The sequence below is a fragment of the Hyposmocoma kahamanoa genome, unplaced genomic scaffold, assembly GCF_003589595.1.
Source record: "Hyposmocoma kahamanoa isolate Upper Pololo Valley unplaced genomic scaffold, ASM358959v1 88, whole genome shotgun sequence".
Lineage (NCBI taxonomy): Eukaryota > Metazoa > Arthropoda > Insecta > Lepidoptera > Cosmopterigidae > Hyposmocoma > Hyposmocoma kahamanoa.
This window is the reverse complement of record NW_020654466.1, coordinates 6,556,908-6,576,442: the sequence shown is the minus strand read 5'-3', so window position 1 is coordinate 6,576,442 and position 19,535 is coordinate 6,556,908. Positions and strand designations below refer to the sequence as shown.

The window sequence follows — 19,535 nt, the reverse complement described above, 5'->3', positions numbered from 1 at the left end:
TATACTTTTAGTACATAATGCAACATTTAAACCTGGAAAGAATCGTTTATTAATAAAGACTGACTATAATATGCATATTACAAGTGTAGCTTTAGACGATTTCGCGATGAAATTCACTTTGTGAATGCATCTGGAATTATAAATAAACCAAAATGTACCTTTGAATAGGGATTCGAAAAATAGACTTGCAGAGATATGTGATATATATGATATGTTTATTTATTGCTATTTATTATTTACAAAATATTTCAATTAAAAAATCTGTGTATAAGGTTCGTAAATATAACCGAATCTCACAGAATCGCAGTCAACTCAAGTGGCTTCCCATTCGTCTTCGCAGGAATCTGCATACTGTCTCCGTTCTCTAAAATATTCTGCACAACTCTATGTCTGCCGGGTATAAAAGAGCGTTTCAGCTTTCTCAGGTCCCAGGATATGCCCTGTCGCTCTCTCGTTAGGTCCCAGTTATCTTTTCCATCCTTCAATTACGGTTTTTATTCTCACTCCTTCACTGTTCATGCGGTCAGACTTTGGAACGCACTTCCCATTACTATTCATGATAGAGATTTTCAAAATGAGAGTTAAGGAGTACTCTTTATTTACTGTTCCATCCATTTTATAGGTATTATAGTACGATATATATATATATATTTATCTAAGTATTTATATAGTTTTAATAATTTAATATTTTTGGTTTTTTTTATTCATTGTTTTTCTTTTGTTGTGCACGTACACATGTTATTGTAATTATTGTCTCCTGTATTTAGGTCTGGTGGAAAAAAATTATGTTACAAATATGCAGTACCTTTTGTTTGTGTTTTCCTTGTTACTAAATGTGTTCTTGTATTTTTTTCTTTATAATAAATATTAAAATAAATAAAAAAAATTTCGGAAATAAGATAGAGAAAAGTACCTTGAAAATCACCCTAATGTTTGTTGTTACTCTACATAAGACGTACGATTGCGAGCATTCTTCGCTGCTTTTTTTTAAGTAAATGAATTTGCTCTTGACCACTTGACACATAACCCTTAAGCAAAGCTAGGGTCTTGTAACGAGCTCTTTCCAATACAGTCGCACCTTAAAGGTGCTCAGATTGCACGTGCTGGGAAACACGGTCGCAGGCAGGGAATTCCGTTCCTAGGTTGGGCGCATATTAAAAGATGACGAAAAGCGCTTAGTAGGCCTAAAGGGAATATCGACCAAGTAGGTATGATATCTTAATTATATAAGTAATTTATATTCGATGCTAAAAGAGTGCGGGAAGAATGAATTAATAAGGGTCGTAGGCACAATCACCGAAGCATATTTTGTAGAAAACTGACAGAAAGGCTACTTTGCGCCGGTGGGCCAATGTCGACCTTTTTGATAGAACAAGATTGAAACGAGTATCGGCTCAAAATGCGAAGTCCGAACTGAAATCATGCGATAATTAGTGAGAATGGACGACATAATTAAAAACTTGAGATAAAAAATCAACGCCATGGCTAGGAGTATGTATATACTCTAGATAGATTTTGTAAAGAATTATTAATTTAACGAGTGTTTAATAAATAGGCACCCTAATGCTGACGATCAGTTTTATTATATTCTCGTTTACAAAAGGAAGCAATGATTTGCTGAGGAATTTCGATATGCGTCTGCGCCTACCTGCTCTCGAGCCAACTGGACCTTTTTGTACCGTTAAATACTGGCTACTAACATTTCTTTTTAATTGGCATGAATCTTTTTGCGAATAGAACTGGAACCCTGTTGAAATATTAACAAGAATTATAAATAGGCGTTAATGAAATCATTATTAGAAAGAATACAGGTAATCGCTGGCAAATAACATGATTGTGTAAAAAATGTACAATAACCACAAATTATTGTTTCTTCAAAACATAGCAAAGTAACAGCGAAAGCATAAAACTTCCTTTTTTTATAACATCAAGTGACGGGACGTCCAAGTCGTGCGCCTGATGGTAAGCTACACGCCTGTCCATAATAGTTACAGTGCCACTCAGAGTTTTAATTTGCAAAGATCTGAGGGGCACTACCACTGCGCCCGTCACCCTGAGACATAAGTCCCATGTGCCTGTAATTTGACCAGCACCCTTACCCTTCAAAACCAGAACACAGTAATGCTGACGTGACTGCTTGGCGGCAGAAGTAGGTAAGGTGGCAGTACTACCCTGGACGAACTCTTTCACAATTTTTGCGTTTTAGCGAACCGAAGTGCATCTTGACCTCTGACACCAAAATGAAATAAACCATTTCCATCGGTCTTGTGCCAATTTTGACTATATTAATAGATATACCATTCTGTTCAGGTCTTTGACGACTATCGTCTAATGGGCCGTCCGAGATACGGAGATAGAGTCGCCAAAGTATAAAACTAAATATATTTTAGTAGCAGTAGAGCTTCTTGAGAAAGAGTTCGTTCAGGGAAGTACTGCCATCTTACTTATTTCTGTCGCGTTTTGGCTTTGAAGGGTAAGAGTGCTGTGATATTACAGGCATCTATGTGCCTTGGCAACTTATTTCAGATTTATGTAATTTAGCTATGGCACTGCAATTTATACGGACAGGCGTTTCGCTTACCACAAGGCATATGAGTTGTGCGTTGTGTGTGGTGCCATAAAAAAAGGATATATTATGTTCATAATGGTGACACCCTATGCTGTTGCAAATCGAGCCAAAACACTCTACGCGTGAGAATAAACATATAAAATTTTGCGGCTTTATCTTAACATTTTTGTCACTTTGAATTCACGTATACGTATCTATCTGGAAGTAGCTAAGAATAATGGTGAAGTAAACACCGTTTTCCATCCTTGTAATTATCATTCTTAAGTTTAGTGTGATAACGACGCCATAGATTATCTTAAATACTCTATTCTCTTTGTTCATAAATGCTAATAAAACGTAGGTTATCTGAAGGTTATCTCGTGATGGGTTTTGTTAATAATAGTATCTGTCTATCGTTTCGTGATAGATCATTTAATTTTACATTTTGCGTCGTTAAAATGTTTCCCAGTCACGTACACTAATCGTCAGAGCCGAGACAGATAAGGGCTCTAGAGAAAGAGAAAAAAGTAAGTAGAAATTAAAAGCTTTAAAATTGTGCATAGAACAATGAGTTTTAGTGTGCTTTGGACAAATAAATCGTCATCACATCACCGGAAGACGTCCACTGCTGAACATAGGCCTCCCTCAAAGATTTCCAGACAAGCTGATCGGACACGAAGTGAATCCATCGGTTACCCGTCGCTCATGTCAGGCCATCCGTTCACCTTGTAGGGGGCAGTCCCATTGAACGCCTTCCGGTTCGTGGTCTCCATTCGAGAACTTTCTGCCCCAACGGCCGTCAGTTCTACTCTGCCCCCTGCCGCTTCTATTTGCTAATCCTTTGAGCTAAATATCAGTAACTTCTGTTCTTCTGCGGATCTCCTAATTTCTGATTCGATCACGTAGAGAAATGCCGAGTATTGCTCGCTCCATAGCTCGTTGAGTGACTTTGACCTTTTTTATGAGGCCCATAGTAAGTGACCACGTCGAAGAGCCGTAGGTCATAGTTGCAGCGCCGGCGAATGTGTGTGCATTAAACAATGTTTGATTGATCAAAAACCATTATGCAATTTTGAAACTAGTATACTAAACGTCTTTTCCATAAGCCCTTGTAGGGAATTTGGATTTGCAAAACTGGGGGAAAACTTTTACTTCGATGTTAACACTATTTTTGTATTCTAGCCCTTTACGACAAAAACGCGAGGTGGCCCGAATTATGTGTCCGGGAGTAAATAAGCATTTTAGAGACCTGAATCGTATAATTTATTTGTTTTTTCGAACAAAACCAACGATTTTCAACGAAAATCAACGATTCGAGGTCTTTTGCAGGCTCCATGGTCACGGCAGATTGATATCAGTGTACAGCTGTCGCGAAAAAAACTCGAAACTGACTGAGTTTGCCATTAAGGGGTCTACAGTCAGAACCCGTCGACCTGGTGACACAGCTTGGTGTTAGCGGCTTTATTTCTTAATCCTATGACATGATTTTAGAAACAAGGCCACCGACACAATCCCACTCGAGTCGGCGGGTTCGATCCGTAAACGCCTTTATAGAGACCAGGATAACGTAAGCCTGAATTAATGACCGCGTATTTTAGTAGCAGTAGGTATATATTTTTTATTATTATATTATTGTTATATTTAGTAACAGGGCGACCTTGTGAAAGAGTTCGTCCAGGGAAGTGCTGCCATCTTACGTATTTCTACCGCCAAGCAGTAATGTAAGCATTACTGCGTTCCGGTTTTGACAGGTAAAGGTGCTGATAAATACGAGATTATTAAACCTCGAACAAGGATACCATTCGTTGTGTTTATTTCTATTTAATTAATAAGCAATCTAAATAAATCAAACTTTGTTTTAACTCAAGCGTTGTTTACTTTGGTCTTATGTGGATAAATGTAATGTCCCAAACAATTATACCATTTACCTGCACTCAAACTGCTGATTTTTTTTAATAACACCCCGCACTAGGGACACCCTGGGTCGTAGGTGTTATGCCCACATACATAGACGACCACAAATTATAACCAATCTCACGAAATAAATAAATGTAGGCCATATTTTTTTTCCCCGTCCCGGGAATCGAACAGTTTAGCCACAGAGGTAGTTACATAAGAAGTAGAGTTCAAGACGCAGTAGAGCTCCTTCTCAAGTAGTTCGTTCAGGGAAGTACTGCCACCTTACCTATTTATGCCGCCAAACACATGTGAGCCGTACATCTTTTTGGTTTCTTTATCAAAAACCAAATTCTACTTCAAATATGCGAATTTCGAATATTTGCTTACCTACGAACAATATCGAATACGACGATAAATCAATCACTTCAATCGTGCACGACGTATTTACTTAAATGTAAAGGATGACGTATTGTTTGTCATCGTGGATAGTGGCAAGGCGCCTGCGCAATTATCGGAAGAAAATAAATAGTCAATGCTATTTACACTTCATTATGCAATCAATTAAATAGTAAAAAAATATATTGATAAATTAATATATGCTTGTTGTTATTACGTTCAGTCCGTCCAGGGAAGTACTGCCGTCTTACCTATTTCTGCCGCCAAGCAGTAATATGAACATTACTGCGTTCCTGATGAAGGGTAAAGGTGCTAGTGAAATTACAGGCCATTGTCAAATTATGTATCAGGGGGACGGGCGCAGTGGCAGTAACCCTTAGGTCTTTGCGTTTAAAAGCTCTGAGTAACGTATGTGGCTTTTTTAACATACCAAGCGACGGGACGAACAAGTTGTGCATCTGGTGGTAAGCGACATGCCTGTCCATAACAATTGCAGAAACACTCACAGCTTTAAATCACAAAGATCTGAAGGGTACTGCCACTGCGCCCGTCACCCTGACACATAAGTTGACAAGAGTCATATGCCTGTAATTTCATCAGCACGCTTACCTTTCAAAACCGGAATGCAGTAATGCTCACATTACTGCTTGGCGACAGAAATAGGTAAAGTGGCAGTACTTCTCTAGATGAAGTCTACGTCTCTATATATTTATGTACATCTTCATAGAGGTGTAATTTCCGAACTATTCACGCATGCCAAGGCGGTGTGCAAATTCTCGGTAAATCCAAAACGAGAATCAATACAGTTTATTTGCTACTGCAAATACATTCAAGGGCATCACTAAAGCCATTGAAACCTTTTATATCATTCATAATTTTGGTGTAAAGTAGTCGAAACTGTTCACTATGTTGCAACATTTTATTTACATTAACAAAATATGATGATCTAGCTTTAATTCAGCAAAAAAATGACACCTTTGTGTATTTAGACAGTACTGTAGGTGAAAGGCAAAGAACCTTTAAGTGCCATATAGCATTTTTTCCTACAGAGCGTTTTAAAGAGAACACATTATCTTTGAAACGGTTTTAACTAGGCATTTAAAATCAATATTAAAGTCAAATAAAATATATTAAATAAAAAAACCATGGTGGAACTTAATGTCTCTTACGATAGCGTGTTTTAGCAATCTTAGCAATATTTGTAAAAACATCGAAATACCAAAATGTGGACTTAAGGTTTTTTTGACTCTTACATACACAATTGTAGTCAGCACTGAGGATCGTATTATAGAACTCTACTCAATGCTGAAAGTCAGGATTGCACTGGCAACACAAGCACTGGAAACACGACCCTAATGGCAGGGACTTGAGTATGATTTCGAGTGCTTCAAACCATACTCAAATACTGACTTGAGCATTGAGTAGAGTTCTAGAATACGACCCTAAGAGCTTTTCTTATAATGTTTACTTGTACAATAATAAGTTTGCCTGGATATGCAATGGCAAGAAACAAATTAATGTTTTAATATGTGTAATTGCACTACTATTTATTTTTATGAAACTTATTGCCCTCTTATTTTAACATCTCTAATGTTAACAAAATATATTCAGCTGTGACAAGTTCGAAAAGTAAATTTTTTGAGAAATTGTTAATTTTTTAATTTCGAGGTCTGAATTCAGAGACTTTAAATACGTTTAAATTAATAAGTACATATTTTCTTTTATGATAAATAGAAATTGGTCAAGTATGATACCTTTACAAACGACATATTTGGTTGGTTTGCTATTTATTAAAATCTATTTTTAGTTTTCTAAACGTAGTTACGGGTGTGTTTATGATGCAGATTAAATTAGACGATTTTTACAAATAAAGAGCCATTTATAATGTCACTTACGTAGAAAAATACCATTGTGGGTCAAGCTGTGCTCGGCAAAGTTTAAGTGTAGCGGGTGACCTTAGTGACACGTCGGCTAGCAAGGTAACAAAATTTACTAAATTGTTTTTGTGTTCATTGATAGGGCTGAGGTTTATTGCGTAACTGTAGAACTCATAGAACAGGGAATTGGTTACGTTGTAAACAGGTGATTGCTATGATTGCTGGCATATGATTTTTTATTATTCCTACACAAACAGTAGGTTTTGATTGCAGTGTAGTTTTATAGACGTGGTAGTTTCAGGGAGCATTGACTCGAGGTAATTTTGGTAAGTAGGTTTAGGTAGATATGTAATGGCAACGATTTTAATATGTGAACAGGTGTCCTATACGTTCGTTCAATGTAAATAAGTTGGATACGCTACTAGAGATCGTCTGATTACGACTACAGTAAAGGTGTTTATAATAATGTGACGTCAACGACAGTACTACATGAGATTATGTATCAAGTATTTCATACCTATAATTTTTTCTTTTCTATTTACATTAAGTGTAAATATAAAGACAAAGAATTAACATACATTAATACTAAAGTATAAGTATATATAGTACGCGTTAATGCCTACACGTAGATCGCAGTGTTTAAAACATTAGTGGTTTAGTTGTACCTACATCTACAGGTTGTATACATAATTGGAAAAACTAGGGTATACATCACATTATTCTTGTGCTATATTTTAAATTAGCTTAGCGCCTTTTACCGCATGTACCATGGTGAGTGCTCTGAGGAGCTGTTCAACCTCATCCCCCCTTCCCCGTTCCTGCTCAGAAGCACGCGTGCTGGCCTTCGTAGTCACCGTTTCACTACCTGCCGCATTCCATCGCGTACTAAAAGGTTCGGTGGCTCCTTTTTCTGCCGCACGGTTGACAAATGGAACTCCCTTCCGGCACATGTCTTCCCTCCCTCTTATGATATGGGGTCCTTCAAACGAGGCGTGAAGAGGCATATTGTAGGCAGGCAGGGTGGAGGCGGCTAGTGCAGTGAGGATTCCATCGCTGCACTAGGTTCCTTCGCGTTTGGATACCACTTTCCACTTAACATCAGGTGGAGTGGAGTCATTTGCCTGTCAGGTATAAAAAAAAAAAAAAAAAAAAATATTAGACAGATATGTCGCTCTGATCCCAAAGTAAGTACCTACCTAAAGCACTTGTGTTATGGAAATCTGAAACAAATAATATAGAAAAGCTTTTCTATATTGTCTCGGCTTTGGACCACGGCGACACCATGAAAACCTGTGTGCGAGCCACTCGACCAAGCAGGTCGGTTTATATTTAAATAACCTTTTTCAAATGCAGTATATTATATTGATATTTTTATACAAGCGAGCATGAAATAGAAATGAAGTGCGAGTTTGTGTAACGATACATTTCTAAACAAATATAAAAATATGTATTTGACACAGACAAATATTTTAAACATCGAATATGCTATAATTTTATAAGGAAAAGCGCGTGTGACCCGAGCTGTGCAACTCGAGTGCACCGTGAGATTATGCGTATGTGTGCGTCCGTACAAGCCGCGGTGCTTTTTAGTAACAGTAGAGCTCCTTGTGAAAGAGTTCGTCCAGAGAAGTACTGCCACCTTACCTATTTGTGACGCCAAGCAGTAGTGTGAGCATTACTGCGTTCCGGTCTTGAATGGTAAGGGTGCTGGTGAAATTACAGGTACATGCGACTTGTTAACTTATGTCTCAGGGTGACGGGCGCGGTGGCAATGCCTCTCAGATCTTTGGGATTTAAAGCTCTGAGTGGCACTGCAAATGACATGGACCGACGTGTCGCTTACCACCAGGCGCACGATTTGTTCGTCCCATCACTTGGTATTACAAAATAAAAAAATAACAATAACGTTTGTATGAAGTTATACTACTTGTCATATTGTACTTACTATGTTAATAGCCTAGACCTTGAAAGAAAACTATCTTCAATTCCTGTTTTCAGTTAAATGTAGAACATTCTTCCATTGGGTTGTACATGCAAGTACTTAACTAAGCACCACGAACAATAGTAACTGTACAAAAATAATATAAGCAATAAAAGTTATTTTAACACTCGTGTTAATTATTCTTAAATGAATTAACACTGTACTGTTGACTACACGTTAACATATACCATCTACCTAAATTCTTTGTTGAATATTGGACCGTACGTCACTTACAGATATGCAGTTAAAACAAGTGACGGTTTAACCTGAGGCTGAGTGTGCCTAGTAACTAATCCTATGACGTATATTTTCTAATTTTGCCTCTGATAAGATACGTTGTTTCCAACTAGTTATTTTTCATTGGATTCAACCACGGACCAAACTATCAAACGAGCTCTTTTTTAAACTGTAAAAATAAACTCTATGTAAATGGCGTAAGGTAATTTTTTTTTACAATATCTATGTTTATACCAGTCTTAGTCTACCTTCAGTTCATAAATGCACTTAAGACCTAAGATTTATTCAACCGCTAAGTTTTTTGACAGGCTCGTAAATCAGTGAATACATATACAAATAAAGCATCCACCATATTCCTGTTATGAGTACCGCTTACGTGGGCTACGTGTTCCGCAAAAATATATTTTACCACGGAGCATCATCGTAAAAGCTGAAACCAAATGTATCATCTGGCACCAGACACTGATTTACTTCACGTAAATGTTTACGAGTAGACGTCCTGTACATTTTCTCTAATATTTTATTGCAAATTGTGTGAAAAGTGAAAATATTTTTTTGTGCCCAATACGGATATGTTTTTTATTGGTGACTTTACGACACTATTATCCTGCAAGGTAATTTTATTTACCTTTTATTTCTTTTTATCAAAATATGCTTTTCATACAAATATTAATAATAAAAAGAATTGGCATAACGAACACGGGCTTCAATTTTAATATCTCGATAAAAATGTACAATATTGTAAGATTTTATCCAAACAAAGTAATATACATTACGTCTAAATAAGAGTAGGGCTATATTATACGGATGAAATTCGGTCCCTGCAACAGGGTGCCCAATTTGGTGGTAGAATTAAATTGGGCAACGTAACTTTATCCAGCAATTAGGTCTCCTAGTCGAATATCTCTTTATACAAAGAACGGAACCGGTCACTGGGACCCCGCAGATTTTTACAAATTATCATGTATCGTCAAGGTAACGATCAATTAATTAAAAAAAAGCCAGTCCTCGTTCGAAATTTTGCATGGATAATTCGAACCCACCGAGGTTTCGAATTATCCATAATAAGGTCATATTGGCCAAAAGTAACTTTTTAAGAAGTTTGAAGATTCTAATAGCAAAATTAGTCGATAACTTTTAAGCTTAAATAGGAGTTATAAAATTTCACATATACGTAATTTGTTCGTATTATTTTAAGGACATACAAAAGCACTTTTGACGTATAATCACATGCGGCTTTATTAAACAAAGGGTACGAATTATACTGTTCGCTAAGCCGAATCCGAATATTAAGTGTCTACTAGAGTATTCCTTAGGGCATGGATGAAGTCAATAACAAAATCGACTAACATGATTTTCGTGACTAACAAAATACACACTTCACACACGTATACAAGCAAACTTAGCGTAGGTATAGGTAATAAACGGTAATGAACCTCTCAAACAAAATTGCCATGAACTTGATTGAGTTTCCATGACCGTGAAATTATACTATAGTCATGTTACATCTACTCAATACCTACATGTACTACACGCGTATATCTTCATATAATACAGATAACGAGTTATTATTAGTCAAATTGCATTTTATTGCACTTTCTTGAGTGAAAAATCTATTAAAGCGTGGACGAAGAAACACTGTGGGAGACTCCGCATTTAAAAATGTTTGATTGATAATACTAGATGTTTTATAAAGGGAAATAATAAAGTTTCCGAGATTTTAATACTAACTTAATAAAAGTAACGTTAAAAAATGAGTACTCAAAAAGAAACACAGAATTTACTCATACATTTAATGATATTCCAACCGGTCTGCACTGCGGGCGCTCTTCGATTCCCGGTAGGATCAATTTGGGAAATTAAATTTTTCTAAATTGGTTCTGGTCTGGGTGTTTTGGGAAGTGGCAACAGGGTGAACTCCTTTGCTCTATTACTCATAGTACAGGATATTCACTAGTTTGAGACCAAGGAATTGATATGATTGTTACTATTATTATATTAAACAAATAATCAAGAACTGAATCTAATCACAATTCTACGATAAAAAAGTGTACTTCCGTATAAATTACTAAACTTCCGAAAGAAAAACTAACTTTTATTGTCTTATTTCCATAGGACGGACTAGTTTAACAAGCACCAAATTTAATGAAATGTATAAGGTAGCTTTTAAATTTATAATTGGTAATTTACTATAAAAATGGCTAACAATAATTTTCGGTAAAATGTAAATTAAGAGTAGTATTACGTAAGTAAGATTTTTCGGAACTTTCGGTATTTCATTCGGTTGTTTCCGTATCCTGATTTGCACTGTAGTTTACGGTAGCTTAGTAAATAACGCATATATATATATATATATATATATATATATATATATATATATATAGTAACGGTACTTGAATCTCTTCAACCACTTTCTGTGTTCAAAGACAAAAGACGTGAGTAGGAATGTCATCCTTATACGCACGAAGTGGTTTACTTCATCTTTTTCCGAGGATAAGTAAGTTGTGGAATATTTGTCTGCTGAGCTCTCTAATTCACACAATACTGAACTTGTCAAGGCTAGAATTAATATTCACACTCTCTACTCAAGCATTTTCTTCCATTATATCGGCACTTATCATGTCATCATCAAGTTCGAATATGTGTAGCTTGTTAACCATAATTTAAAAATAACATATGAGACAATCGAAAAACTCACTCCTACAAGGAATCTCCTGTCTAGTCCTATATTAATGTCTCCTTAGACATGACTGATTTTATTACCTGGTGTAATTGGATATCCCAAGCGTAGCCGCTGATCACCAACCGGTTTGTTGCTATGGCGCTAACATCGTCAAGTGTTAACTGACACCACTCACGTAGAGTACGGAAGCACTTGCCTAGTACCGAGAGTATCTGGCTTTCATACGTTTGCACTTACTGTAAGTTGTATCAATGTCAATATGATATCAAACTCGTAGATATGTCTTTACTGAGTACAGACATCTTCTAAGGCGAGACATATTTATTTATTTATTTACACATTTTAGGAAAATTCACTTACAAATAAAACATGTGAGTAATTCAATGCCATTTACGAATTTCCACCAACATGAAACAATATAAAGCGTTTAACAAGCCAAAAAGAGATTATAGGAGAAAACAAAGAATACAGTCACTAAATAAAAAAAATAAAAAATAAAAATACTGTTACTAAACAATTAGACGAACAAACCAGTGTATTTATTCATCTTAGAGGATGGAAAAAAATTCATCGCCAATCACGTGATGCGTCAAAGTGATGTTTGGTCATTTCTCGCTTGACTGTGTCTATGCTTGAACAAAACAAATCAAATTCAAAATGATTTACAGTCGCATTGTTAAGTATCAATGCACGCACCATTTACGTATTTTGCCTATAATTAGTGCTCGTAAACACAGTCGACAGAAGTAGTGGTCGACATCTGTAATGCAACAATTTTGTGTGCAGGTTTATGTGTGACAACAATTCTGGACAATCAATATTACCGTTGGCGATCTTCATCAGAAAACTGACGTCACTAATGTCTCGACGTACTCGAAACGGCCAAAAATTGTACCTAGTACACCTATGCTCATAACCTGATGAAAATTGTTTGGTTTTGTAGTCCAAATACCGTAAAAATCTCTGCTGAATTGCTTCCAACAGAGAATTATAGGTTTCATAGCATGGATTCCAGACCTGTGAAGCGTACTTAAAGTGACTCCGTACAAAAGAGCAATAAAGAATCTTAATGCATTTGATATTATTGAACGTTGTCGATATCCGAATAATGAATCCAAGTGTCTTTGATGCCTTACTTATTACACAGTCAATTTGCTTGTCAAAAAGTAGTTTGTCATCATGGAGTACACCCTAGTCCCTCATTTCCCTGACGCTCAATATGTTGGTGCCATGTAATTTGTAACCAGTGCCTAGATAGAAGTAATGTCTATAAATTAATATTTCAATGCTGTCGATGAGTTTTTGGCAACAATTTCCAGAAATTGGAATTATCAGAATATTTCAAAAGGAAGTATTATATTTTGAAGTATAATTTGATTGCCATGATCTTCAATAGTGAAGTAAATGTCGTAATGGAACCTTCACGTGTTGTAAAATGTTCATGAAACTCCCTTCATTCATGATTTCATGATTTCTGTAGCAGTAGAGCTCCTTGTGAAAGAGTTCGGCCAGGAAAGTATTTTACCTATTTCTGCGGCCAAGCAGTAATGTGAGCATAACTGCGTTCCGGTTCTGAAGAGTATAAGGGGTGCTGGTGAAATTACAGGCACACGGGATTTGGCAACTTATGTCTCAGGGTGACAGGCGCAGACCACCAGGCACACGAGTAGTTTGTCCCGTCGCTTGGTTTCATAAAAAAAAATGGCTGCCTATATAAAGTATTTATATCGGTTGGTAGACTAGATGTTGAACGAGAAATGTGTTTGAGATGTTTTGATGTACTAAAAACATAGACACTTTTATTAACCATGCGTACATTAATTTGAGAAATAAAAGGCGCGAAGCTAAATTTAACAAAAATGAGCTTTCGTCTGTTTTGTTGAAGAAATATTCTTCATCAATTTTAGCGCTAGTAGCAGCAAGAGTGTGAATATTACTGCATTCTGGTTTTGTAGGTTGCTGGTGAAATTACAGGCACAAATGGAACTTGTCAACGTATATCTTAGGGTGGTGGGGCAATGCCTTTCAGATCTTTGCGATTTAAAGCTATGAGTGGCACAGTCACGCGACTTGTTCGTCTATTCACTACGAATCATAAAAACAATAATTATATTTTTAGATAAAAATGGTTACAAATGTTAAAAATGATAAGATCGCTTCACTCGCTTTGTAAACTTTGTTGTTTGTCTTTTACGCCTTTTTATCCACGATATACCGACTTGTTATATTGCGATCGCTTATGCGTAGACGCAAATGATGGGCAAATTTTATTGCTAACATAAATATTTACTTATATGCGAAGTTGATTGGTATAATCTTTCAATCTAGTTGTTTTTATTCATTGTACCTTACGTCGCCCTGGAGGAAAGTTCGAGTCCTGTCAGATAGAAGAAACTTTTCTTTGTGTTCGATGTTTGTATTAATAAATAAGTTAATTTACTAGCAGTAGAGGTCCCTGTAAAAGAGTTCGTCCAGGGCAGTACCTTTCCTATTTCTGCCGTCAAGCAGTAATGTCAACATTGCTGTGTTCCGGTTTTGAAGGGTAAGGGTGCTGGTCAAATTATAGGCACATGGGACTTGTCAACTTATGCATCAGGGTGACGGGCGCAGTGGTAGTGCCCCTCAGACCTTATCTGAGTGGCACTGCAATGATATGGACAGACGTGCAGCTTACCATCAGGGGCACGACTTGCTCGTCACTTGATATTATAAAAAAATATACTGATGGTTACGTTTTTTCAAAACACTAAGTACTGAAGCGCGTGCCTACTGGTATATGGTTGCGCAATTGTTCTAATAAACAAATGAACATGGTCACGACAGGCCGCTGTTTTTGAGTCAAGATCACGTTTTGTTGAAACAAATCGTCGGTACAAGGTTAAACCTAGTTCTAGTTGTGTTTACATTGTCCTAACAATGGCTTTGATTAGGACAAACGCAAACTAAATGTTGCAAACTGTTTTATATTTTTTATTTATTTATGGTATAGTCTAAGTCATGGGTTAGTATATGAGAGCTCTAACCTAATCTAAAATTGCAGAATTATCTAGTCAACCCTTTTCTTTCTGGTCCCGCAATAGACATATCTCTGAATTTAGTTGTACGTTTGTCCGAAGGGATGCTCTTGTTGCCATAACATGGATCCGAATTTTTGTAATGAAATGTGCGTAGCATTCTGAACTTTATGTCATTACGGAAGACTGTGTCAATCAGTGAGTCTACGCGTAACTGGTAGATGTACAATGTACAGTGGGTTTTCATTATTTCCATCTATAAATGGATCTTAATATTAGGAGACAGTTATGAATAGAAGCTTAATTATGTGTAATGAGAAGATAACGTTTTATATATTCATACACACTATTGTGACAAAGAAGAATATTAATTATAAATAAAACTGTTTTTACTTTCTCTATTATCATAGCGATAACTTTATATATGCATTGAGAGTTATGTAGGAATAAAACGTTAGACCCATACTCGTTTTCGTAATTCCTTACATCTGTACAAGAACTAAATTATTCTGAAAATTATAAGAATATGATTTTATGTACTTACTTTGGTAAATAAAACAGGATAGTTATTTTCACGGACACTTAAGAACGGCATAGCCAAAAATAATAATAACATAGTAATAACGAACACACACATAGTTTCGCACTAGGTAAAATCCTGTGTCGCGGGTGTCATGGACACAAACATAGGCAACAACAAATTCACGAGAGAAATAAATGTAGGCCATAGAAATATTTCTTCCCACCCGGGAATCGAACCCAAGATCTCTGCGTGGCAGTCTAGCATGGTAACCATTCGGCCACAAAGGCAGTAGAAAAGAGCGTGATGTGTTCCTCGTGTATATCTTTATTGTGTTGAATATTTTTTTATGCAGGTAATTTTCGACCCTCGGTCGAACAATCAATAAACACTGAGGATACCTCGTAGAGATACGGAACACGTGTCGAGTATATTTTTGGTGGTGGTGTTTGTGATTGTAGTTTGTGTGTGCATCGCATCTATTATGCACAATATGAGTTGCAGCAGAAACGCAGTAATGCTCACATTATTTTACTTGGCGGCAGAAATAGATAAGGTATTTCCAGTATTTCCTTGAGAGAAGATCCGTGCCCAGCAGTGGGAAATGTCAACGGGTAGATGTCTGATATTGATATATATCTGACAATTTTACTCAGACACTATGCTACTAAAAATAGACATCATTTATTGCTAATAATATATAGTCCATTTTCTTAGCGCGCTTACTAGCTATCTATTCTGCTGGTGGTACAAAAGTTTCAGAATAAAAATAAAATAAATGAATGAATGATGATGATGATGATGGTGATGATTTTTCTTGACGAATTTTTTCACAATAATGTACTGATACAGATTTAAAACAATAATTGAAAACAACAAATATAAAGTAAAACTTTTTACCTTTTAAATCTAAGATGTATTAAGCCCAGTCTCTTATTTTACCCTTCTTAGACTATGTTGATTTAAATGCTACAGAAGAGCTGCTAAATAAGCTTGAATGGTTGCAAAATCTATGTATCAGGTTTATCTTTGGCCTTCGTAAATTTGACCGAATCTCACACTATCGCAATCAACTCAAGTGGCTTCCCATTCGTCTCCGCAGGAATTTGCATATTGTCTCTGTTCTCTACAATATTTTTCATAACCCTTCGTCGCCCAAGTATCTGAAAGAGCGTTTCAGCTTTCTCAGGTCTCAGGACAAACCCTGTCGCTCTCTCGTTAGGTCCCAGTTATCTTTTCCTTCCTTCAATTCCGGTTTTTATTCTCACTCCTTCACTGTTCATGCAGTCAGACTTTGGAACGCACTTCCTATTTCTTTTCACGAAAGTGCATCATTAACTATTTTTAAATTGAGAGTTAAAGAGCATTATTTCATATCGTGTTCTTAGGTTTTCGCGATTGTTACACATAGGAAATGAGACTATTTTTCCGGATTTAAATCGCGTATATTTGTTTTTTCAAACAAACCGACGTTTCGGGCCCTTTACAGGTCCCATGGTCACGGTTGACTGTAAAGGGCCCGAAACGTCGGTTTGTTTGAAAAAACAGATATACGCGATTTAAATCCGGAAAAATAGTTTCATTTCCTAAGCATTATTTCATCTCATCACATTATTTTGAATGTACTTATCTAACTATTTATCTAGTTTGTAATAGTTTAATGTTAAATATTGAATAACATAATTTTGTATTTTGTGCACGTAAGCCCGTTATTACAATTATTTTATCCTGTATTTAGGTCTGCAGAAAGAAATTTCTTATAATTAACTTTTGTTTGTGTTTTACTTTTATTAAATGTATTCAGTGTAATAAATATTATTAAAAAAGAGTAGTCACTCATTGTTAACTACTTATTTAGCTAAGTATTCGCTGGTAATTACATAACCATTTAAATTAGTTTTAACATATATATAAAAGTTACCTACTGTACCAAGTTGTGAATGACTTCAATGTGCTAGTTACCTTAGTCATAATATGTGTGTCGTCCTCTTTAAACATACAGTATTATTAGGCGATTGGCTATTACACGTGCAAACTGATAATCGTATATTGGAGTGAGAGTTCACAGCGTTATAGTCTAATTTGTATCTGTTTAAAATATTTTTCGAACTGAATAGTCCTTCTATTTAGAACATAGCGGCTAGTTACAGTTAATCATCGGTTAGTTTAACAGTTTATTTAAAGTTTTAGGAGGTGTTAGGCAGTCTGCAAAGTGCTCTGGTTACAACAACTGATCACGGTTATCATATTGCTGGAATATCATCACATTGAAATGTATATTAACAGCAGTAGAGCTCCTTGTAAAAGAGTTCATTCAGGGAAGTGCCGCCACCTTACCTATTTCTGCCGCCAAGCAGTAATGTCAGCATTACTGCGTTCCAGTTTTGAAGGTTAAGGGTGCTGGTGAAATCACAGGCACATGGGCTCGTTTATGTTTCAGAGTTACGGGCACAGTGGCAGTGCCCCGACAGGCGTATAGCTTACTATTAGGTGCAGGACTTTTCGTCCCGTCCTTTGGTATTATAAAAAAAAAATGTGCAAGGCTCTCATTTCTACAGCATCTAAACATCCTAAGTTAGTAAATCCAGACAAAAAATTAAATTAACAGTTAAAAGTTAGAATTCAGTGGGTGGCTATTGTGATCTTTCGTCCCTAGACACGAAGAACCTTATTATTATAATAATGAAATAATTAACTATGTAATGTGTATGTATTTAGTATTTAGCAAGTGCGTATAGTTCTTTAGTCTCTTATCTGAAAGTGTGACAATAAAACAAATGTTTGCATTGTTTATAATAATTAAGATTTTTCAGGAATTTTTTTATAATGTGAATATAGTAGTATGTTTATCTTGTAATTTATTTTTTGCATGAATATAATTCCTGTTCCGTTTACATTGAGCATGATTGTAGATAAGAGAGCCTAGAAATTAGAGCATCTCCTATTGATACTAGATAACGCTATCTATACACTACTGTAAAGTTATAACTTTCAGTTGCATTCACAAAGGAAAACTAACTAAACCTGTCTCGAACTTTGCTCTCGAAATCACAGTATTTTTTTAATTATCTACGATGTTTGTGCAGTTGTGTTTCAAACTATTCAATTTTGAAGTACAGTAGGTGCAAGTTAACTTTAAAATCGTTGCTTTTGGAATATATTTTATACCTTCGTACAGTACCGTTTTATGTGGTAGTCTTCTAGTGTTTTGTTTTTGGTATAAAGGTACTATTTATTTTTAATATTTTTACAATCACCATGTATTTGGTGATAGATTTTATTATGTTTGAAGTTGTAATATTTCAGGGAATTATTTATGGATAATGTTAGCTACATTTAATTTAGATTAAATTATTGATTGTGCTATAATTCCAGTCATCTTATCTGTTTATACCTACGCTCCGTTTGTTTATTATCTTGTTTTCTTCGATGATAGTTGTGGAACTTTCTTTACAAATATATACCACAATTTGTACTCTGTTGGTCTTCTCCCAGGCGAGGGTTTAGGCTATAGTCCGCCACGTTTGCAATGCGTGTTGGGCACTTCACAAGTTTTCTAAGGGTTGTGAATCTTCTTCAACGTGCTGGTTTCATCAGGATGTTTTTAAATATATAAAAATTATATAATTCGAATTTAGAAACAAATATTCTTCTAAGTATTAATAATAATTATCTATTAAAAACTTGAGTGATTTATATTCGCCGTTCTTTGAGAAATCTGAATTAAGTTATTTAATACATGACTTTTTTGTTTCAGGGTTAAGAGGAAAATAGTAGAGGCAGGTGTGAAACACCATAAAAATACAGCTCAAAGTAGCTACGACCAATGCAGTCGTGGAGGCCGGTAGCCGCGCTGTCTCCACAGAAACCATAAACTGCACCAGGCCACAAAACAACTTTAATGGTCGCTCATCCCTTAGAGAAAATTACCTACACGCTCTGTCACTTCATTGTTATTAAATTCCTCAATATCTTCTTCATCTTATAGTCTATATACTTATATTTTAATAAAAATGAGCAAAATTCTTAAAGTAGTTGGAGCCTCGTGGCTCCAAACTAAAATTAGTTCTTATGTCCTCGGTGTACTCGGGGTTCTTGCTATCTTGGCGCTTTTCATTGGACAACTTGATAGGTGAGTTATTCACTTTATTTTATGCATTAAAAAAAAATAATTGTAACATTTTTATGAAAAGAAACCGATTTCAAAAGTTGTGGAATTACTTCTATTTGCCAAGTTTTATAGAAAGGTAGGTTTAATGGAAAGTGAGTGATATCCAATAAACCGGATTCATCCTTTAATTTGGCACTATTAGAGGTAGAATATTTTCTTCAAATGTAATGTTCGGGGTTTCGGCGAGATGTTCACAACCAACAGACAGC

At 35.8% G+C, this 19,535-nt stretch overlaps 1 protein-coding gene across 1 annotated transcript in view; it reads left to right on the top strand.

The window, feature by feature from the left end:
* LOC113235827 (putative phospholipase B-like lamina ancestor) overlaps positions 1–19,535 on the top strand; it is a 50,034-nt gene that overhangs the window by 20,609 nt on the left and 9,890 nt on the right. The window contains exon 3 of the mRNA XM_026471734.1: positions 18,913–19,287. Coding sequence (XP_026327519.1) covers positions 19,169–19,287 — 119 coding nt within the window. The 5' untranslated portion in view covers positions 18,913–19,168. The remainder of the gene's footprint in view (positions 1–18,912; positions 19,288–19,535) is intronic.